General features: G+C 34.6%; 2 protein-coding genes and 1 non-coding gene across 3 annotated transcripts in view; 1 reads left to right on the top strand and 2 right to left on the bottom strand.

Moving 5' to 3' along the window:
• LOC110115788 (UPF0160 protein) overlaps positions 1-11819 on the top strand; it is a 29764-nt gene extending 17945 nt beyond the window's left edge. The window contains exons 3-7 of the mRNA XM_020849160.2: positions 6044-6136; positions 6300-6491; positions 6951-7070; positions 11222-11293; positions 11391-11819. Coding sequence (XP_020704819.1) covers positions 6044-6136; positions 6300-6491; positions 6951-7070; positions 11222-11293; positions 11391-11627 — 714 coding nt within the window. The 3' untranslated portion in view covers positions 11628-11819. The remainder of the gene's footprint in view (positions 1-6043; positions 6137-6299; positions 6492-6950; positions 7071-11221; positions 11294-11390) is intronic.
• Positions 5532-5650, bottom strand: LOC114580813. Its single transcript, XR_003702393.1, has one exon. It is a non-coding gene; the product is annotated as a 5S ribosomal RNA (ribosomal RNA).
• Positions 11820-21186: 9367 nt separating the features above from the next.
• On the bottom strand, positions 21187-22153 carry LOC110115706 (mitochondrial import inner membrane translocase subunit TIM23-1-like). The gene has a single exon (XM_020849022.2). The coding sequence runs from the start codon at positions 21997-21999 to the stop codon at positions 21424-21426; it is 576 nt and encodes a 191-aa protein (XP_020704681.1). The 5' UTR covers positions 22000-22153; the 3' UTR covers positions 21187-21423.
• Positions 22154-22497: the final 344 nt, after the last annotated feature.

Here is a 22497-nt window from a genome sequence, read left to right as displayed (position 1 = left end):
AATTGTCAAATGTAGATCAAGGAGCATATCAACAAAAGGATGTAAGTTAAATTTGATAATATGGAAAGAGGTGTTATTGTGGTAGGTGTTTGAGGTTATTATGTGTAAATCTTTAGAGGGGTAACATTTAGCTATGACAGTTTCCAGATATAAAAGAACATAGGTTGTCAAGGTATGAAATTTGAGGGAGAAAAAAAGGAGTTTTCATATGAAAAATAACATTGGTCAATGTGAATAAGCATTGGATTAGAGGATTATAATATCTGTAACGTTTTTTATTTGTTTAATGCCTGAGAAATATCCATTAAATGACTCAAAAAGAAAACTTGTCATGCAAGCAAAAAGCAAGACTAAAGTAAACACAATCAAATACCCGAATTGTAAATGAGAGTATTATAGAGCTGTGATGTGCAAAATATTATGAGGAGAGTGGAACAGACACAATTAATGAGATAACAAGCTATCAAAATCACATCATCTAGATGATGGGGACATCAGAAGCATGAATCGTATATCAGAGGCGTGGTCGACGTTCTACGGCCATGATCGCGTCGATGTATTTTGAGATTATTTCATGTATTTGTTTTATTATGTTATTTGTCTTTTATTATTAGTTATGTTGTAATTGTTTTCCGTTTTTACCCCTTAAAGGGAGGTCGTATGTAAGCCCTGAGGGCATTGTTGTCTTTTTATTTTGAGTATTATGTACGAGGCTATTTATAGCCCCTATGTTCTCTTTGAAAATTAATGAATGATTATTATGAGAAATTTCTTGCACTAGCGTGTTTTGAAAGCGTTTGAGAGTTCTTGGAGAGAACTTTGGAGAAATCCCTAGGAGAGGGAAATTTGGATCACCCACCAACCTTGGAGACGGCCGGGTTCGTGGTTCTACATTCTTTTTCGTTTCTCCTCCTTCCTCCCTCAATTAGCCGCCGGTTTTGAAGTCCATCCCACACCCTTAATCCGTCGGCCACCATACAATTTTCACTCGCCACTGGGTAACTTCAACTCCTTCTCCACCCTTTTCTGATCAACCCAACACCATCATCACCACCACTGAATTTCCCCCTCCCAAGCCCACCAAGCCGCCAGCCTCATCTTCCTCCTCCCAATTCCCCATGTTCCCTCCACAAATCCACTCCTTGAATACTTTCCAATTGCAATCATTCTTAATTTAGGAAGGTATAAATTCAAAATTCAAAATTGTTTGAATTTGAAATTTTTTCCTAATTTAAGAAATCTATTTTATGAAAGTTCCTAAATTAAATCCTATTTGAATTTCAAATTAATTAGGATTTAATTAAAACTTGCCTAATCTCTAAATCCCCAAAATGGCAACCCAAATAACTCCTCCACAATTCCCTCCTAACCTTGGAAGCCACCGGCCCCCCTATTAACTCCATGGGATTTGTTTCCAAATCAACTAATTCCCCCCTTGGAAACAATTCCTAATTCCCACTTCCCTCTTTGGTCGAATTTCTCCTAACCCCTCTTAATTAATTTCTTTCCAAAGATCCTCCCTCTTCTTTGGAAACAAATTAACTTTCCCATCCCATTGAAACCGTCGGCCCCATCATGGGCTCTCATGGAATTATTTCCATAACCACCCTTCCCCTCTTGGAAATAATTCAAACCTCCTCTCCCTCCTCCTTAGCCGCCCCCACCCTTCCCTAATTAAACTCTAATCCTTTCTCAAAATAAAAAGGATCAATTGGGGAAACAAATACTTATCCCTCCACCTTCTCTTCCAAAATCTGAACCAAATTTCTCATCCGAGCTTTCATCCTTAGCCGGCCACCTCCATCCCTCTTCCTATATTGACTTCTCAAGATAATCTCCTCCCTCTCAAGAGTAGACTTCAAGGGGAGCAAAGAGGATCGTCTTCAACATCTTGTTTACTAATTGTCGAGCTTCAACAAAGTTGAACCTTCAAGGGAGCTACGACAAACTTCTTCAACATCTCACTACTTGCTACTGGGTTTTGATAAGTGTGAACTTCTTCCCCTTTTTATTTACTTCTCTAATCCCCTAATCTTTTAGGTGATGAAGATTCACAAGGAGCCGAGCTTCACCTTTGCCTAAGCTTAGTAAACGTAGGATTTTGTTTCGCCGTTGCCAAAGCTTAGTAAATGTAGGATTGAGTGCATTTCGTTTGCTTCTAATCTTATTGTTAGATTAGGTATTTTTGTTGAAAACTATTTACTTTGCATGTTATTGAATTTCTACTTGTTTTGAATCACCAAGTGTTTGGCATGTGGCTTAGCCTAAGCGTAGGCACCCCTCTTTTATTTTTTATTGTCGTTTTGATTGCTAATTGTGGTAATCTTACGTGCTTAATTCAAGAACTCGTGCAAATTCTTATTTCATTCATTTAAAAGCATTTAGTTCTACATCACTAGAATTGACAAGTGATATTAATATGGAACATTAATGCCCTACGAACAGTAAGCAGTTGATAACTTTTGCATTAATGACACATTTTTATTGACGCATAGGAACATAAAGTTTGATAAATAGTATCATTATTAGAGTATAAAATGCATAATTGAGACAACATAAATTCTAGAGCATTATCTGATATAGAACTAAGTGCGTATGTAATTATACAATGTTGAAATTAAACGCCTTTTTAAAGTAGAGCAACGATAATTAAGTTTACTTCAAGCGATTTAAACAAATCTTGAAAACAAGAGAGAGGTGCTTTAAGCTTAGGCTAAATTACACGATAAGAGTTAGAATCATGAATAATCAGTTCCAATTAGGATTAGCATAGCATAGGGGAGTTCAAAGGAAATTCCTAAATTAACATTTAGATTAGGCACTAATTGGATCCACTCACTCACACTCTTGAGTGAGATTTTCCTCTGAATAAATTGTGCTATTTTCCTTCCGATGTGTCAAATTATTTTTAAATTTGCATATCATTTTGTTGAGGGAAAATATCTTAAAATAAAGAGTGTAGATGGGGGAGAGATGAAATTTTTTAAAGCATATGTAATGAAGAAAGTCCTATATCTTGATAGTCGTTTGAGTGAACTAAACTATGATATTGATACGGGAAAATTACTTTGAATCATTAAGAGTTAGTTGAGAGTTTATAATATTGTGTGAGAGTTATAGAATTCAAAAATTAAATCATTGATAAAAAAGAAAGGTGATGTAGGAGGTGGTTTTGCCCTAATCTAGGGGGTGAGTGACAATAAGTATAATGGAGTGAATGGTTGTTGCAGTAGGAGGTAATGAGAGGATCCAATGATAGCCACAGATGCACAAGAAGTGTGTTGGCACTTGTGCAACTTGCAAGTAGGTAGCATATGGGTTGGAGGTGCTTTGTGTGTGAGTAGGTGTGGAAAAGCATGAGCATGGGTTAATGGAGGCATTTTCAAACGCAGACAGAGCAAACACAAGCCTCGGTTAGTACGTGCAGGGAAGGGATTATGAGCATGGGTAGACATTAAAATGCTAGTGCGGCAAAAATGAGATTGGGGTTTTTGTAGAAAGAATGGGGAGGGGTTTTGGAGGAGGGAGAGAGGAGGGTGGAAGGGATAGGCCTAACCCTGACCTAATATCATGTTGGAGAGGAAGGCTCTTTCTTATATATTATTTATAGGATGATCTTGAATAAGTACAAAAGTACAACCAAGTAAATACACCGTACTGACAAAATATAGAATACTTTTCAAATTTTATATTCTCCTATGCTAACAATGTGAAGGACATCAAAGTTTTGCAAGTTGCATCTGAAAGCTTTTGGAGTTTGTTGTGAGCGACCATTTAAGAAGGCATAGAATGGGAAGGGACATTATATCTTGCTTTGGAAACAGTGAGAAGGAAGAAGACATGTGATTATATTATAACATAATTATAGATATTATATAATATCATTTGTTTTGTTTTCAATTTGTTTCTTCCGTTTTCTTGATGTTAGCCGGAAGGAAAGAGAGGGAAAAGGATAAGAAGAAAGAGAAACTAAGAGAGAAATAGGAGAGTAGAATAATATTTAGAGTTTTTATGGTACTTAACATTTTAACTAGTGCATCAGCATCACTTTGTGCATCTGTAGATGCAGGCATATATTGGCTGAGCTACATAAATCTTGGTATTTTATTGTAATGCTTGATTTTTATATTACTTTGTGGTTATCATATTTTGCTTTCAGAGGAGCTCCTACATAAAATTTAGTTGTTTTGTCTAACAATCAGTATTAGAGCCTAATGATGAGTACCATGGCCATGAAGTTTGAGATAGAGATATTTGATGGATTGAAGAGTTTGAAGAACTTAGATATATGGTGCTTTAATCTATCGATGATTTTGGTAAGCATTTATGGCTGTGCGAAATTGAGAATCTCCTTAGATCATAAGTGAAAAAGGGCAAAGTGTATTTGATTGATGCGGTCTTGATGGAGTACTTAGAGGAGACAATCGGGAAGGGGTTGTGACTTTTACATGACCAAAACCCTCTCTCTAATAGGCTATATCAAAAGCATTGACTATTTGTTTTGCATGTAGGAAGGTATTTGCTTCACATAGAAAGATGTCTATTAAATTTATCTTAATGAATTTAATTTTATTGTCTAGGATTTGAGGAATATTTATGTGATGATTGATGGGGTGTAAATCAAGATTTATAATTATTTTGCTTCTTCCTCCCTCTTATAAGCATTTTTGTGACATCATATTCTATGAGGGACATAATCAGCTTAGTGGATATCAAGAATTTATTTCTTTCTAAAAATATTATTGCTGAGCTTAAGAGTATAGGAGATGAAAAGCTAGCCAAGTTATTTTCTAGTTACAAGAGATTTTTTTAGTAGGGTTCTATCTCTAATCATGACAGAAGTTAAGTCTCGTAGAAAATGTAAATATTACTTGCTTCTACTGCAAAAAAAAAGGCATATTAAGATAGATTTTCATTCTTCGAAGAAGGTGCATCGTGCAAATGACAGCCATAAGGAGTACAAGTTTATTTGGTTCTAATCTAAGTGATTCACTTGTGGTGATGGGTGAAGATAAATGCAAAGATCAATGGATTTTTGGGTTTAACTTTCTTATAGAATAAGAAGTTGTTTTCAAGATAAGAGTTATATTTTGGCGGCACGCTTATAAGCGAAACAATTCAATATGCAAGATGTTTACTTCTGACATGTAATGCTGTGATTAGAAAATTAGGTGCAGTTAGGCTTTTGTGAACTCTATGTGCCATAATCTACGTGAGTTGAAGAAGTAGAAAAGTTTAGCTTATTAATTATTTGTTAGGTTCCAAAATAAAAAATGACAATGACACGTGTTACATTATCTATCTTAATATTAAGCCGCACCATTACAATATTCAGAGTGCTGAGAATCGTTTCTGGAGTACTAAAATTTAGTGACAGGTGTAGTATCCTTATCAATGCATCTATTTTGGTGTATAACATATGTGCTCTTGGGGTCTTTCGTGGGTGTTAAGTTCAAATGTCACTCGGGCTTGTTAAGGTTGTGCGATGCCTAGTCTTTAGGGGTTTTGGGAGCTTTTTTTTTTTTCTTCAAAGGGTGCAACATGAGGACTTCCCAGGAGGTCACCCATCCTAGTATTACTCTCGCCCAAGCACGCTTAACTGTGAAGTTCTGATGGGATCCTGTGCATTGGGGCTGGTATGGTCGCACTCGTAGGGGGTTTTGGGAGCTTAAAATGCTCTTATGGATGCCACATAGCATTGAGCCGCTCTTAACATTACACAAACTTAGAGGCACTTTGTGTTCTATTATATTTTGGGGACAGTTTCACATAAACTTGGTTACTTAACATAAACAACTTATCTTTAACTTTAGATTAAAGCAGGTTCAGATATTACAAGGCAATTATGGATGCATGCGGAAGTCAGACGCATGTTCTTTTAAGAAAAGATCTGCTCTTGTGAAGAGCATACGAGCACTAATGTCCATGTACTTTTTTTTTTGTAACATTTAACTTGAAAATAAGCCATGTAACATATTGGCATTGTGATGTTGAATTTTCAACGCTTCTTAAATGCTGTTTTATTGTCTGGTTTCCACTGCAGCACTATGGTATTATTTCCAAGGAGCTTCAACTTGATGAGACACACCAAGACGTACTACGACTATATCTAGCTATATACAAAAGCTTTGTTGAGGTGACATTCTGAACATTGGAAGGAAATATGTGTTACCAGTGCTAACGAGCAAACCAAAAACATGCTTACATAAATACATGGCATCAGTTTGCTACTGTCTACGGCATTTCTTTAGCACTTGTTTGCAAGAAGTTCATAATTTTAGTTGTTTTTTATTCTACAGGCCATTGATGCTATTGATAATGGAATTAGTCGGTATGACACAGATCAGCCTCCAAGATATTTGAACAACACACATCTGTCTGCACGGATTGGTCGACTAAATTTGGATTGGATGGATCCTGATCAATCTTCTGAGAAGGAAAATACAGCCTTTGAGCAGGCAATGATGCTTGCTGGAAATGAGTTTTTGGAGGTTATGATTGCTTTATTAGTATAATGCTGCCTTTTTTGGTTATGGAACTATGATAATTATTACTTTAAGTGGGGTGTGCGGAGCAGGGGAGCGAGATCAGGGGATCAACCCATTTAGGCCTAGTTCGATTGGGCATTTTTGGTGCTTATTCCTTTTTAAAACCGTAAATTTATTGTTTGGTCCCTCAAACCACGTTCCCAATAACATCATTTTTTTTTCATTTTTCTGCTGTTTTAAGAAAGTTTTTTATATGTGTTTTTCCGTTAGAAAACTCATTTCTCTGAACCGATGTTTCTTAAAACTATCTTTTACAAAAGTACCGGATAACCAAACGAAGCCTTGATGCTGCAATCCCTTCAAACCACTCATTCTCTAATGTTAAGCTTCCAGTTATACTTTATTTCAGCATGTTAAAACTTATCAATCTAACTAAACTTACTCTTCCTGGAAATATTTCAGAGAGTTCGTTATCATGCAAATTCATGGTTACCAGCAAGGTCCATTGTTATTGAATGCATAGAATCCAGAAGAAATATTGATCCAAGTGGAGAAATTATTGTTCTTAGCAAATTTTGCCCTGTAAGTATGGTTTCATTTTTCTATTTATCAATCGCTATAAGTGGCTTTTCTTGTTTTATTTACCAAAACTACACCTTTGCATACCCATATTTATCATCTGCTTTCTTTGCTTTTGGTGTCTGGATAGAGCTTTGATTTGTCCTTCTGGCTTTGTAGCATTGTCTTCTACTGAAACTTATGAAGCGGACTAAATAATATCATTTTCTTCATACTATTCCCAGTTCTGTACACATTAACTGTAGAAACTGTACTGATTGCTTTAGAATACATAGGTGGGACGGCTACAAAAAATATAGGTAGGAGGAATTTTTCTAGCATGTGCTACAGACTGGCAAATCTAGTATTCTCTTACCTGTTCACCCTTAGGATTTAACCAATCCTTGGTCATCCTTCGCTCTGAGGCTCACAAGAACTCAAGAGAGCGAAGTTAAATCTATTGGCCTAAAAGAGGATTTTTATTTTTTTTTTGAAGTTAGTTAAGCTTAATTAAATTGTTAAGACTCCTATTAGTTTGGATCAAATCCTAACGTTAGGCTCAATTTCATCCAATTCAGATCAAGAACCTAATTAATTGAAGATGGCGCTTAATTAGCCTTAAGAACCCACCATGTACTATGCCCAATAAATTACACATGTACTAATTCGATTTTGCAGATGATTTTTTATAACTACGATTCTTTGTTCCAAAGTTGTGATAGCAGAGCTCAATCTTTGGGCATGTAAACTTTTTTGGATGAGCTAGAAAGTGCACGGATCTCTCACTTGTTGAGATATCCATAACACATGAAAGTGAATAATGTGAACCAAAATTTTTAGATCGTAATACCCACTTACGCCTGAACTGTTCTCACTTGCATGCTTTTGGCTCTCTAGTGATTGCATTGGCTTGCCCTTCTCTAGTGGCCACCTTAGCTTGCCTTTCTCTAGCGATTGCACTTGCTCCACATCTAGTGTCTCCCTTTCCTGAAGCCCTTGTCCTCTAATTCCCAGTCTCCCATAACAGTGAGTCTTATGCGCTTACTTGAGCATTTTTCCAACGCAACTTAATTGTCATTACTTGCCTTGTACTCCCATAAACTCTAGCGCTCTCTCCTATTTGCGGAATTGTGCAACCCTCTTATGAAACCTCTTTGTTGGTTATGCCCCTAACATGGCACTAAGTACTCAAATAACAATACGGTTAAACTCTTCGGAATCAACCTCTCATGAATTTTAATGTCATAAATTGTGTCGCACAATGCCATGACAATTATCTATAGGAGAGTTTTAACAGATGTGCTGAGTCGAATTTTCAGAAGATAGATTATATTTAAAGATAATAAGTTGCTCATACATTTTGGCCTTAGGGTTTTAAGCCCCGAGTGATTAACTTTAAAATTTGAAGATATTTTAAAAATTATTTAGTCCCCTTTATTTGAGCCTATGATGCACAGACACGGACACGGCGACACGACACGACACGGACACGGGACACGTTAATTATTGAAAATATAGGATACGGGTTGGACACAGTATTATAATTTTTATATTTTAAAAATAGTGTATAAAAATTCAATAAGCATAATTTTAAAAGTACTTTAAAAATAATAAATCATTTAACTATAATTTGTGCATAAAATGATTAGTATTAGAATGTCGAGAGTCATGCATCGATGCCGTTTATCAGTCACCGAGAGAGGAGATGAAAATAGTTTCACTGCTAAAGAGAAATGAAAATGAGAATATTCGATGAATGGGTATTAAGTGCGAACGTTGATTTGGTGGTGGATAGAAAATAAGAAATTTAGTTTAAATCCCGCCAAATACAAGAAATTATATTTTTTTAAAATTCATAAAATATTTAAGACATGCGTGTCCAATTCGTATTTAATATTTTTTAATCGGACACGTTTTCGACGTGTCAGACACTGTGTAGGAGTGTCGGATGAGTGTCGTGTTGGATATAGTGTCAGACACTGCACGCCTCTTTGAAGAGAAGTGTCGGTGCATCATAGGTTTGAGCTATACTTTATTAGCGTAACATTTAAGTCACTTAAAAATATTTATATTTGCAATTGAAATTTTGATTTTGAGAATTAATCCCTTTGATTGAGATTTACTTTCAACACTTATATCATCGGAGAGTTTAAATATTTTTATTATGGTATTTTCAACCTTGTGAACTCTACTAGAAGCAAGAGAATCGGGTCTAAAATCCATGCAACATTCTAGTATCTCAAGTTTAGGAGTGGCATATTTGGTTGGAGCACACGCGAGAATATTTAATTTTCTTTTGAGTGACATGCAAGTTTTTTGATGAATTTACACTGTACACTTACATATTTTTTGGTGCATTTGCACTATGCATTCACACATTTTTTTAACATTCTTGCGTGCTTTTTGGTGCACCTATGTAATGCACTTGTACGTTTTTTTGTGCATTATCATGACACACTTGCACATTTTTTAGTGCACTTACATTGCGTTCACATGCTTTTAATATTTGTGTGTTTTTCGACGAGCTTCACCATCACCTTTATGTTTTTTTGATACATTTACATAGCGTACTCACCCGCTTCTCAATATACATTATTTAATAAAATTTTCTTTTTTTATAAATAATAACATGCTTCTTAGGTTAGTTGTATGCTTCTTAGGGTATCATCAATAGCATGCTTCTTGAGGTAATGTTACATTTCTTAATGCGATTGCACTCTTCTCAAGAAAATGAAATGCTTTTCAGAGTGCTTCTAACTAAATGTTACAATCAGTCATGTTGCCAACAATTTAATTAAATATGAACAAAATGATGTCTGAGCTTATATCTGCCTTGATAATTTCAAGCATGCAAAGATTAAATAATTTCAAAGATAAGAATAAAGATGAATATCACTATAAAGAAAAAAACAAGCTCATCCAAGTACAAAGAGTTTCGCCTTAGGAAGTAGTTGTCTATACCTGTCAAACACTCAAAAAATACATCCAACAAACACACAAGAGAGAAGAATTGGAATTTTATTTTAATATTCAATCTCCACTGAATTATGCATATGCCTCAGGGATCATATGTACAGCCTAAAAGGGCCAAAAATAAGAAACTGAACATAATATGTAGAATTCTACTCAAGAACAATCGGCTCCAATACATTCATCATTAATGCCAATAGTAGTCACCTTTCCATATATTCCGCATAAATACTTCCAAAACTCTACAATATAGGATAAATTTTACCATAGAACATAGAGGAATTTTAGGGTAAGAATTATGGAAATTGTAGCTTAGGCTTTCTCGGGACAGCTTTAGACGACTGTTTTTTCCTGTAATTAAAAATTTTTTTGTACTAAAAAGCAGTTTTACGAAGCAGTAAGAAAGCCATCCAATAGTGGGAATATGAAGGTTACAACTTTGCCTTTAGCGGGAAAGACAAGGTAGCGGAGACGGAAAAAAATGACCTAGGCGAGAAAGTAGCTTGTGGAAAGAACAGAGAAGGGGGTGGACAGTTCTGCAGTGAAATAATGAGAAAAAGCAGATGTAGGACCTGGAAAGAGCAGTAGAACCGGGGTTGGCAGCAAAAATAAGAAACATGGAAGGCAATGGGAAGTTGAAAAAAAAATATAAATTTACATTATGTAATGCTTATGAACTCTACTGGTACTGATTGGAATTGAATGAATTTAGTTGAAATCATGCAATAATGAGTTAGATAAAATGCTAGAGAACACATCTCATTCATATAGAAGCCAACAACATAAGCATTTTTGCACTTCGAATAAACTAGGAAACAAAAAATTAAAGCTTCATTTGAGACGAATTTTTTGTTGCTTCTAGAGAATATATATATATATGTCAATATATTGAATTTAATGGGTTTAGTGGAAATCATGCAATATCAAGTTTGGTCTAACAAAAATTTCAAATTGCTAGTGAACACATCAAGCCAACATCATAAGCATTTTACTTACACTTAAATAGAACCAGGAAAGAAAAAAATTAAGAATAAATCAAACATGAATTGCATTCCAATAAGGAAAACTTTCAGATTTACTTCACGCTTCTGTTTTATTTATTTATTTTATTTCGAATTATGGTCATTGGTTTCACTTATTCTGTCCTAATAATTTCTTTGAAGGATTCAATATTGTTTGATTTTACTCATCATAACTTGAAACAGTGGAAGCTTCATTTATTTGAGCTTGAAGAAGAGCTAAAGATTGAACCTACCATCAAATATGTTCTTTATCAGGTCAGCTCCTCCTCTTCCATAATCCAAAGGCTTCCATTATCTGATTGCAATGATGATAAGTTCCCCCCAATTTTAACAATTTTGAACTGTTTCATAGGATGATCGGAGTGAAAGTTGGAGGATACAGGCTGTGGCAGTATCCTTAGATAAGTTTGAAAGCCGAAAGCCGCTTCCATTGCCATGGAGGGGCCTGAGAGATGAAGATCTTTCCAAGGAGTCAGGGATTCCTGGATGTGTATTTGTCCACATGAGTGGATTTATTGGAGGCAATCAGACTTACGAAGGTGCCTCAGCCATGGCTACAGCTGCACTTAGTTTTCCATCTGAGGAGTAATTCAATCAGACCTGGTTAGCTTATATGGAATTACCAGACTTTTCTAGTTATTTATAAAAGCATTGGCAATCAGAACAGAAGTTTACTGTTGGTTTTAGAGAATTTAAGAGAAAAACAAAAGAATGGCCTGCGGACATTTGAATTAATCTTTTAATAGGAGGAAACGATTAGCTTGGAGAAACAGGAGCAAAAGAGAGAGAATACCCGCCGTTGTTTAGCTTGATTGGTGGGTGAGTAGTGAGTACGGTTGAGAACCCCCCAAACCGTGCATGATTCCCCTCTGATTCCCCTCGAGTGGCAACACCTCTTAAGTAAGGCCCAATAAGATGCAGGCCTGAAGGTTTTTGGAGTAAGTTTCTAGAGTGGGTGCCTCTTCTAGGTCAATCGAGGATTAATGCTGCCAAGCACCTTTTCATATATGGCAGCGAATGGATACCACATTTAATATATATATATATCATTTCAATTTCTCCTTTATTTTTCTCTTTCTCCAGTTATATCTATGTATTGTATGTGAAAACTAGAAATTCAGCAGGAGCATGATTTTTTGTTATTAGTCTTATTATAATTATTTGGAAGAATCAATTAGGAATCCTTTCTTGTTCTTGCTTAGTGTCACTTGCATCAATGTTATTTTATATGAATGAAACTCTCTGTCTGTTGTTAGTCTGATAGTTGGAGAAATTTCTTGTTAAGTGTCACCAAAATTATATTAAGATGGACTTTATAGTGCTATAGTCATCAATTTTAATTTAATATGAATATAGTATATAATTAATCTATGTTCTAATCAAAACTATGTAAAAATTTTAGTTCAAAATTTTGTTTTTTTAACTAAAAAGCTGTTTCAAATGAAACTTTAATCAGCCTGCTAGTTCTCTGATTCTCCTTTCTGGATGAGTTTTCTTTAACTATGGCTATTCAACTACTTTAATCATTAAAATAAACATACAACAAAATAGTCTATTTGGATGAAAACAATAAGAAAATTTCTACGCAGTTTTTCCCATCATTTGCTTCATAAAAGCTGCATTTAAAAAGAAATAGAATAAAATTGCGTTTGAGAAAGCAGGTTTCAAACAAATTCTAACAAAAGCAGAAAAATTATAAGTAATCCAAAGTTCATTTGGCAAACATTGTGAAGATGGATGAAACTTAACTATATAACAAAATGTTAAATTATACAGCAAGGTTAAATGATCAATCTGAAATTTAGCCAAGAAATCTTCATGGTTATTCAAACACTATATGAACTTGAACAATATAGACAAATTAAGTATGTGTAAGTGTTGCAACGTTTGCACAGATGAAGATGTTCAAGTGGATGAGTGACTTTACTCTTAAAAATAGAATACAAAATAAGCATATACGTCAAAAGGTTGGAGTAGCTCCAGCGGAAAATAAAATTGGAGAGAGTCATCTTTAGATGGTTTGGTCACATAAACCGGTGGTCTTCCGATGATCCGGCTAGGAGAGTAAATGTATTAGATTTTGCTTATGTTAATATAGGTAGAGGCGAACCTAAAAAAGGCTTGGTTAGAAAAAGATTAGAAATGACATTTCTTTATTATATTTAAATAAGAATTTGACTCTTAACAAAACACAATAGAGAAAAATGATTCATGTAACCATCCATCTCAAACGCATACTCATTTTTACTAGACCTGATTTGTTTATCAATTAGTTGATTTACCCCTAAACACTAGAGAACCAGGCAACATTAATTAACTAAGTGCAATTTTATAAGATAGTTGTTAGGAATGAGTGTGCCCACAACCATAACTCCGCAGAGATCAAATAATTCACTAAACTTCAAATTAAAAAAAATGAAGAATTATACACTTCAAATAAACTTAGAGATATGGACAAAAGCTATGAGAAGATGCAGTCACCAAGTGCACAGATGAATTATAAGCTTGGATGTCTCCTCTCTTTCTTTTTCTCTCATCTCTTTGTTGCATCTTGTTGTGGGATGCTCTACAAGTGTGGTTTAAGTGCGCTTATATGGTGAAAAATTCACCTTCTAATATTAATAATCAATTACCACTAAAGTAATCTTATCCATAATAGTTGATGAAATTAAACTCCACACTCCCACACTCCCACTTGGAATGAATTTTCAATGCACCGTTCGAACTCGTTTACAGTGAGACGAGCCGAGCTCGAGCTCGAGCTCAGCTCATTTATGAGCTCGCAAGCCGAGTTTATCGAACTCACGAGTCGAGCTCAAGCTCGAGTTCGAGCTCGATTAGTAAACGAGCTCGAGTTCGAGCTTGAGCCGGCTCAGCTCGTGAGCTCGCGAGCCAGCTAGAATAAATATTAATATTGTTAAAATAATTTTATTTTATTCTTATATTTAAATATTAAAAAAATTATAAAAACCACCTAAATTTTATTTAAATGTTAAACATTTCATATTTTTTTTCTAAATTTTGAATTAGTTTTAAAAATCTCGCCTCATTTTTAAAAATCCCGCCTAAATTTAAAAGTTCCCACCCATGGCTCATAAGCCGGCTTGAGCTTGTTTACAGTGAGACGAGCTCGAACTCGAGCTCGCTTTCCAACTAATGAGCCGAGCTCGATAAGGGCCTAAACTCGACGCAACTCATTTGCACCCCTAATTTGAGTACATCTCTGTTCAGTACATCCATGTCATCAGTTGCAAAGGTTAATTAGGGCTTTGCAATAACCATCCATTAGTGGCATTCTAAACTTTGTTTAATTGTTGTTAACTATTTATTTTGAATATTCTCTTTCTCCAGTTTTATCTATGTATTGTATGTGAAAACTAGAAATTCAGCAGGAGCATGATTTTTTGTTATTAGTCTTATTATAATTATTTGGAAGAATCAATTAGGAATCCTTTCTTGTTCTTGCTTAGTGTCACTTGCATCAATGTTATTTTATATGAATGAAACTCTCTGTCTGTTGTTAGTCTGATAGTTGGAGAAATTTCTTGTTAAGTGTCACCAAAATTATATTAAGATGGACTTTATAGTGCTATAGTCATCAATTTTAATTTAATATGAATATAGTATATAATTAATCTATGTTCTAATCAAAACTATGTAAAAATTTTAGTTCAAAATTTTGTTTTTTTAACTAAAAAGCTGTTTCAAATGAAACTTTAATCAGCCTGCTAGTTCTCTGATTCTCCTTTCTGGATGAGTTTTCTTTAACTATGGCTATTCAACTACTTTAATCATTAAAATAAACATACAACAAAATAGTCTATTTGGATGAAAACAATAAGAAAATTTCTACGCAGTTTTTCCCATCATTTGCTTCATAAAAGCGGCATTTAAAAAGAAATAGAATAAAATTGCGTTTGAGAAAGCAGGTTTCAAACAAATTCTAACAACAGCAGAAAAATTATAAGAAATCCAAAGTTCATTTGGCAAACAATGTGAAGATGGATGAAACTTAACTATATAACAAAATGTTAAATTATACAGCAAGATTAAATGATCAATCTTAAGCTGAAATTTAGCCAAGAAATCTTCATGGTTATTCAGAAATTGAACATTATAGACAAATTAAGTATGTATAAGTGTTGCAAAGTTTGCAAAGATGAAGATGCTCAAGTGAATGAGTGACTTTTAGAAATAGGATACAAAATAAGCATATCTGTGAAAAAAGGTTGAAGTAGCTCGAGCGGAAGATAAGATTGGGGAGAGTCGTCTTTAGATGGTTTGGTCACATAAACCGGCGGTCTTCCGATGACCCGGTTAGGAGAGTAAATGTATTAAATTTTTCTTATGTTAATATAGGTAGAAGTGAACCTAAAAAGGCTTGGTTAGAAAAGATTAGAAATGACATTTATTTATTATACTTAAATAAAAATTTGACTCTTAACAAGACATAATAGAGAAAAATGATTCATGTAACCATCCATCTCATACGCATACTCATTTTTACTAGACCTGATTTATTTATCAATTAGTTGCTTTACCCTCTAAACACTAGAGAACCAGGCAACATTAATTAACTAAGTGCAATTTTATAAGATTGTTGTTAGGAATGAGTGTGCCCACAAACTCCACAACAACAACAACAAGCCTTTATCCCACTATTTGGGGTCGGCTACATGAATCCTTTTTCTCCATTGCGTCCTATTAAAAGTCAAATTCTCGTTTAAATCAAATAAAGAAAGGTCATTTCTAATATTTTCTAACTAAGTTTTTTTAGGTCTACTCCTACCTTTCTTAACATAAGTCAAATCTAATACCTCTATTCTCCTAACCGGGTCATCAGAAGGCCGCCGTTTTATGTGAACAAACCATCTAAGGCGACTCTCTCTAATCTTATCTTCTACTGGAGCTACTCCAACCTTTTCACGTATATGCTCATTTCGTATCCGATCTCTAAGGGTAAAGTCACTCATCCACCTGAGCATCCTCGTCTTTGCCCACAAACTCCACAGAGATCAAATAATTCACTAAACTTCAAATTAAAAATATGAAGAATTATACACTTCAAATAAACATAGAGATATGGACAAAAGCTATGAGAAGATGCAGTCACCAGATGCACAGATGAAAGGTAGACTTCTATTTATTGAAAAAGTGAAAGAACTCACTTGCAAGCACCTGCAAGACTTTTTCCTTTCTTTCTTGGATGTCTCCTCTTCTTCCTTTTTCTCTCATCTCTTTGTTGCTTCTTGTTGTGGGATGCTCATTAAGTGTGGTTTAAGTGCGCTTATATGGTGAAAAATTCACCTTCTAATATTAATAATCAATTACCACTAAAGACTTTCGTAGCTTACAATGTAGATTTATGTAGTAACCACCATTTAGGATTTTATTTGTGATAATCTTTATTTAGGACTTTATCATTACATTCAATTAGAATTTTGTGGTAGCCAGCAATATAGAAAAAATTAAGATAAAATCTTATCCATAATAGTTGATGAAATTAAACTCCACACTCCCACTTGAGTATGAATTTTCAATGCACTAGCTTAAAGATCATATTTGTATACATCTCTGTTCAGTACATCAATGTCATCAGTTGCAAAGGTTAATTAGGGCTTTGCAATAACCATCCATTAGTGGCATTCTAAACTTTGTTTAATTGTTGTTAACTATTTATTTTGAATATTTCCCTGTCATATAATGCCCTTTTGTCCTTTGAAATATTCCACTTAGCATAAACTTTAGTTTGCAGTACTCGTCCATAATTATCAGCAATAGATTCCAAAAAATCTCTCACTTTTCTAGGACTTACATCATATTCTTCGTACCATTCAAGCTTCCATAAGCTACCCCAACAGTTATAACAACCTTGATACATAAACCTTATGCAGTATCTCATATAAGATCTTTATCAATACCTCATCTGCTAAACACAGTTGAATCATTGTCAAAACCTTACTATTATTTTTCGAAGGCAATGTTAAGTTTCTCTCCTATTATTTTATTATAGGACTTAAGATTGATTCTCTAATAATTAGCATAATCTCCAATGTCACTTATGTTCTAAAATGGTGGTATCATAAAAATTCTTCTTAAATCATTTGGCATCCTCATGGTCTTCAAAATCCAATGAAAATATTGTTAAACAACTTGTGAACTATGGAGTAAAACAATCTTCTCCTAGCAAAATTGTTTCTTTTGATTATTTCCAATATAATCATTAGATATATATCTATAACTAATACCTACAACCTTCCCAAAAGGAATTATCTTCCCTTCTAAAAAAATGTTTATTTATGAATAAGTGACTGCACTTTTGAATGTGTTATTCTTATTTTGTAAAGCATGTGATCTTTATTACATGTGCTCGAAATATCAGATCACTCCTCATCATGGGTGAAATATCATAACAGATTGTAGCATTTAATGTAATCTAATAAATCACCTATGTCGCAACCAAAATCTGCATTACATTGAATTTGTCATCGAGATATAGGAAGGTTGTGCAGAAAGATAGTGACAATGGGCTTTTGAGAGAAAGGTAGATTCCACCATAGATCTAACTACAGTAAATTTTCCTTATAGCTCATGACTGTGTCTCAATTAAACCAAAATAAGTCGTCCTGGCAAAATCTAGTCCCTACCCTATTACCTTAACAATAATCACCATATCAATAATCAAATTTGCCTTGACAATGTTCTCTTTCAACTCTCTATAAACTAATATCCCCACCTCATGCATATTATTAACCATACCAAGATACAATGAAGTATATACTTATCCAATAACTCTAGGTTTCTTCCATTTTCATTGAGTTTATTGCAAACAAGTGATATTAATTCTTCTTCAAATCATTATGTCCACAAATTTTATTGTCTTCTTATTCAATGTCATAAATTCCATATAGCAAATCCAATTTAATTCAAAACCTAATCAACAATGCCCAAGTTTCACTACAATTGGAAGAAATTGTGCTGCACCACTTTTAAGGACATCATAACAATCCTTGTGTACTTTTCCACACAATCATGTTAGGTTATGAAGTCCTAGCAAATCTTTGCATATTTGTTGTCACAATAGGAAGATCATGGCACATCATTTAATGGAAAAGCCACTGATCTAGCATAGCAAAATTAATAAGAAAATTGAAAGCAAGGCAATAAGGCTCATCACAATGTAAACAACAACATCATCATCAATCTTTTATCCCACTATGTGGATCAGCTACATTAATCATTTTTTCTTCATTGTGTCTTATTAAGAGTCAAAATCTCATTTAAATTTAATCAGTCTATCTCTACCTTTCTTAACATAGGCCAGATCTAAAACATCTACTCTCTTAACCAGGTCATCAGAAGGCCGACATTTTATATAATCAAACCATCTAAGATGACTCTCTGTAATCTTATGTACCACTAGAGCGACTCCAACCTTTTCACAACATACTTGTTTTGCATTCTGTCTCTAAGAATAAAGCCACTCATACATTGAGCATCCTCATCTCTGCAACACTTGCTTCTCTTTTAAATTTTAATGGCCAAAATTCTGGGCCATACTGCAAGTCTTCACCACCATCTTATAGAATTTTTCCTTAAATTTGACTACATTTCTATCACACAAGCCGAATCATTCCTCCACTTCAAGCATCCAACTTGAATTCTACTAATAATATCCCCATCTATTTCACCATCACATTGAACAATAGACCCGAGATATCTAAAATATGCACTATTTAATGACTTGATCACCCAAAGTCACAAACCCCACTAGACCTATTACTACTAAAATTACACTCCATGCATCCGGTTTTAAATTTGCTCAAACAGAAATCTATACTCTAAAGTTGACTTCCATAATTCGAGTTTTCCTTAAACTCCATTTCTAGTCTTACTAACAAGAAGAATATCATTAGCAAAAAGCATACATTATCCTCTTGCAAAAATCCATGACTAAAGCAAAAAAGATATGAGCTTAAAGCTGATCCTTGATGTGATCCAATCGAAATTAGAAAACACTTGGTCAAACTACCTTGTGTTTGAACACAAATAACAACACTTGCATGCATATCCTTAATGACTTGAATATAAGCATTAGTAACTCTTTTATTTTCTAAAACTCTCCATAGCAATTCTCTTGGAACTTGATCATATGATTTCTCTAAATCAATAAATACCATATGCACACCCTCCTTATTCTCTATATACTTCCCCATCAAACCTCTCAATAAATGTATAGCTTCCATAGTAGACCTAACCGGCATGAATCCAAATTGATTTTGAGAAACATTAGTATCACGTCATAACTTCCAATTACCCTCTCCCATAATTTTAATGAACGACGCATCAACTTAATTCCTCTATCATTTGGACACTCGTGTTCATCACCTTTATTTAAAAAAAAAAAAAGAAATCAACACACTCCACTCATCTGACATGTTTTTAGTCTTCAAAATAATATTAAAAAGTTTAGTAAGCCAAGAAATTCTTTCATCACCAATAATATTAAAAAATTTAGTAAGCTAAGAAATTCCTTCATCACCTAAGCATTTTCACACATCTATTGGAATAAGTTGACTTTTTTTTCAAAATATAAGTTGAAATTTTTATTTTTCAATCAAGAATTAACGATATGTTGCATGGTATAAGTTAGGAATCTTAGGCTAATCCAATACCTACAGAAAATTCCCTAAAAATAAATTCAAGGATAATACCATTCACTTCATCTAAATTAAGTATGATTAAAATATTAGGAAATTAGTTTTTCAATTATTGTATCCTGGCAAACAAAACTTTCGCATCTAAAATCAACCCTAGATAACAGGGGCAGTAACATATAAAGGATAGTAAGGAACAACAATAATGTACAAGCACTAGCGTCCTAACATGTACCAATAATCATGATTAAGCTAAACAAAACTCAAAGTAAAACCCCAACTGCAAAAATTAATATTGGAATTATCAATTCCAATCTTCATAATACATAAATTTACAATCATATCAGTATTCACATGTGGTGGGATAGGGTAGGGAGAGGTGACATTGTAGTATTGTGTGAGACTGTAAAATCCCTAAAACAAAACATATGACCAGAAACTAGGGTATAAATACAAGCTAGCCATGAAATCACTGAAACATTATAGCTTCAATTAAAAGCTGAAAACAGTTTATGAAGTATTCCAGCTCAGAACAAATCCACTTCTACCATCTAGAAATGCAAAACTAGTACTATGTTCTTAAACAGATAATCAGGTATATGCTAAAAAATCTTAGGCAACATCAACAAGATATGAAAATCATATTACATGCAACTTCAAAATGTTTATTTTCCAACAGAAAAAGGATGTAGTAGGCAGTCACTTTGATCGGGACAGTTTAAATGCATATGATGCACGCATGTATAGAAATATTATAGAAAAGTTTATATTCCTGAAAAAAACGAATACCAAAAGTACTGTTCTGAAAGATAAATTAGCTCTGGCAAACAAGGAACTGAAGAAGCCAACTGACGTATCAGATAGCATTCAAAATTAATTTTAAGTTCAAGCTAATTACTCAAAATGAGCTTGTTCTTCAAACCGAATATTGCAAGTTCAATAAATAACCTCATGCATTCAGATCAGTATGAACAAGTATTTATCATCTCATAGCGCTGAGCTTAAGCAAAGCTTGGCATGGCATCACATTGTGTAATATGCAAACCATAACCAGCAGTACAACAACATTTTAAAACCTCATAAGATAAATTTCAAGTAAAGAGGATAAAATGCGAATGGAAGAATAATGGGAAGATGCAAACAAAACTGCATACACACAATATATCAAAAACCAACAGCAAACAAGGCTTCGATCTAAAATAATGCACTGCAACATTCAAGCACACTGAATTTTCAACCCCTAGCACAAGGCAGGCTAAACTTTTTTCAGAACAGCAAGATGTGCCGTTGCAAGTTCACCTCAGAAATTATTTCCTAAAAGTATGAAATATGATGATGGTTTACAAAATCTACATGAAAACGTTATGTAAACTTAATCATTCCATCCTACCATCTCGATAGCCCATACTTTTACAGATTATCCGTAAAAAGATGGAGAAACGAAAATCTCAAAAACAGGCATGCTCAACTGAATATATAAATGCCAATAAAGAGTCCAAACCCAAAAGCTCCCAGATATATAACGAAAGAACAGTTGGGCCATATCAAAGGCACCAAATAAATTGAATTGTCGGCAAATTACTCAAACACAAATTGCTAACAAAGGTTCCGAACCCACAATTTATCCACACTACGATATGTGAGGCAAAATTTGTAATGCTTATGACTTCAAAGCTACATAAAAAATCAAACACTAGTATACGTAACATCGAAGATTCAGAACAAAACCTAAACGGGAACATGTCTTTTCAACACCTGTTTCCCTGCCATAGCAACTCCCACCATCAACCCTCCAATCGCCCCAGCGATAGCCGCCGACCTTGGTCCATTTGCAGCTTTATATATCGCGCCAGTACCAAGCCCTGCAACAACACTATTAATCCAATCATCAGAATCCCTCACGGCCACCATGCCGCTCTCCATCCCAGCATAAAGAAGCCCGATGATACCAAGCCTGTTACCCATCCTGCGGCCTTCCTGGCCGGAAGAATTGAGGATGCGATTTACACGTAGTTTTGCCGTATCCCCGGCTTCGGCGGCCTTAACGCCCTTATAGAGCCCTAGGGAAGCGCCAATGGCGGCGCCGCCGAGGTAGCCGACACCTGTGTAGAAGGTGAGATTCTCGCCCCAAGAGCGGCGCTGAGTGGTGGATTCCTCCTGGAAAAGGAACTCCGGTGAGGTGGGGAGGTCGTAGATGGCACGATAGGGAATTTGAAGGTCCTTGTAGGGATCGTAGAGTCGGCGGCCAGGTTCTTGACGGCGATCGGAATCCTCGCTGCGACCGAAAATTCTTGGATCCGCCATGGAGATCTCAAACCCTAGTTCGGTAGTTCGCTAAATATAGGGTTTTCTTGGAGAGAGGGTTTTGGAAGAAGAGAAGCCGCCTCCTTGCCTTTAGTTTAAGCCGACGGCATGCTTTCGATTTTCCCAGAATAAACGCGATGGGAGGGTTTTTGTCCTCTCGTAGTATAATATATATGAGATTTGATTTTATATGTATCTAATAATAGTAGAAATTAACAAAATTTCACAATTTAATTTAAAAAAATATATATTCTAATTTTTTTTATCAAAATTCTTGTTTTAGATTACAAACTATTCTTTTTTAATTCGCATTAAAATTAATTTGAACACAATTAAAATAAAAGTTGATGAGTCTCAATTAGGACTGACATGCTGCAAAACTTTGAAAATCATGCTTGAATTCGAGCAGGGACGGATCCAGCATCTTTTTTTAGGGTGAGCAAAAAAAAAAATTTAGTAGGGGATGGACAAAAATGATTAGGATTGATAAAATTAGGG

The sequence above is a fragment of the Dendrobium catenatum genome, unplaced genomic scaffold (assembly GCF_001605985.2).
Source record: "Dendrobium catenatum unplaced genomic scaffold, ASM160598v2 fragScaff_scaffold_1297, whole genome shotgun sequence".
In the NCBI taxonomy this organism is placed as follows: domain Eukaryota; kingdom Viridiplantae; phylum Streptophyta; class Magnoliopsida; order Asparagales; family Orchidaceae; genus Dendrobium; species Dendrobium catenatum.
Note: the sequence above shows the minus strand (reverse complement) of the source record. Positions and strands in the feature narration are given on the sequence as shown.

What these genes read in the sequence shown, in the direction of transcription:
- LOC110115706 (XM_020849022.2), bottom strand. Translation starts at nt 21,999, where the DNA reads ATGGCGGATCCAAGAATTTTCGGTCGCAGCGAGGATTCCGATCGCCGT.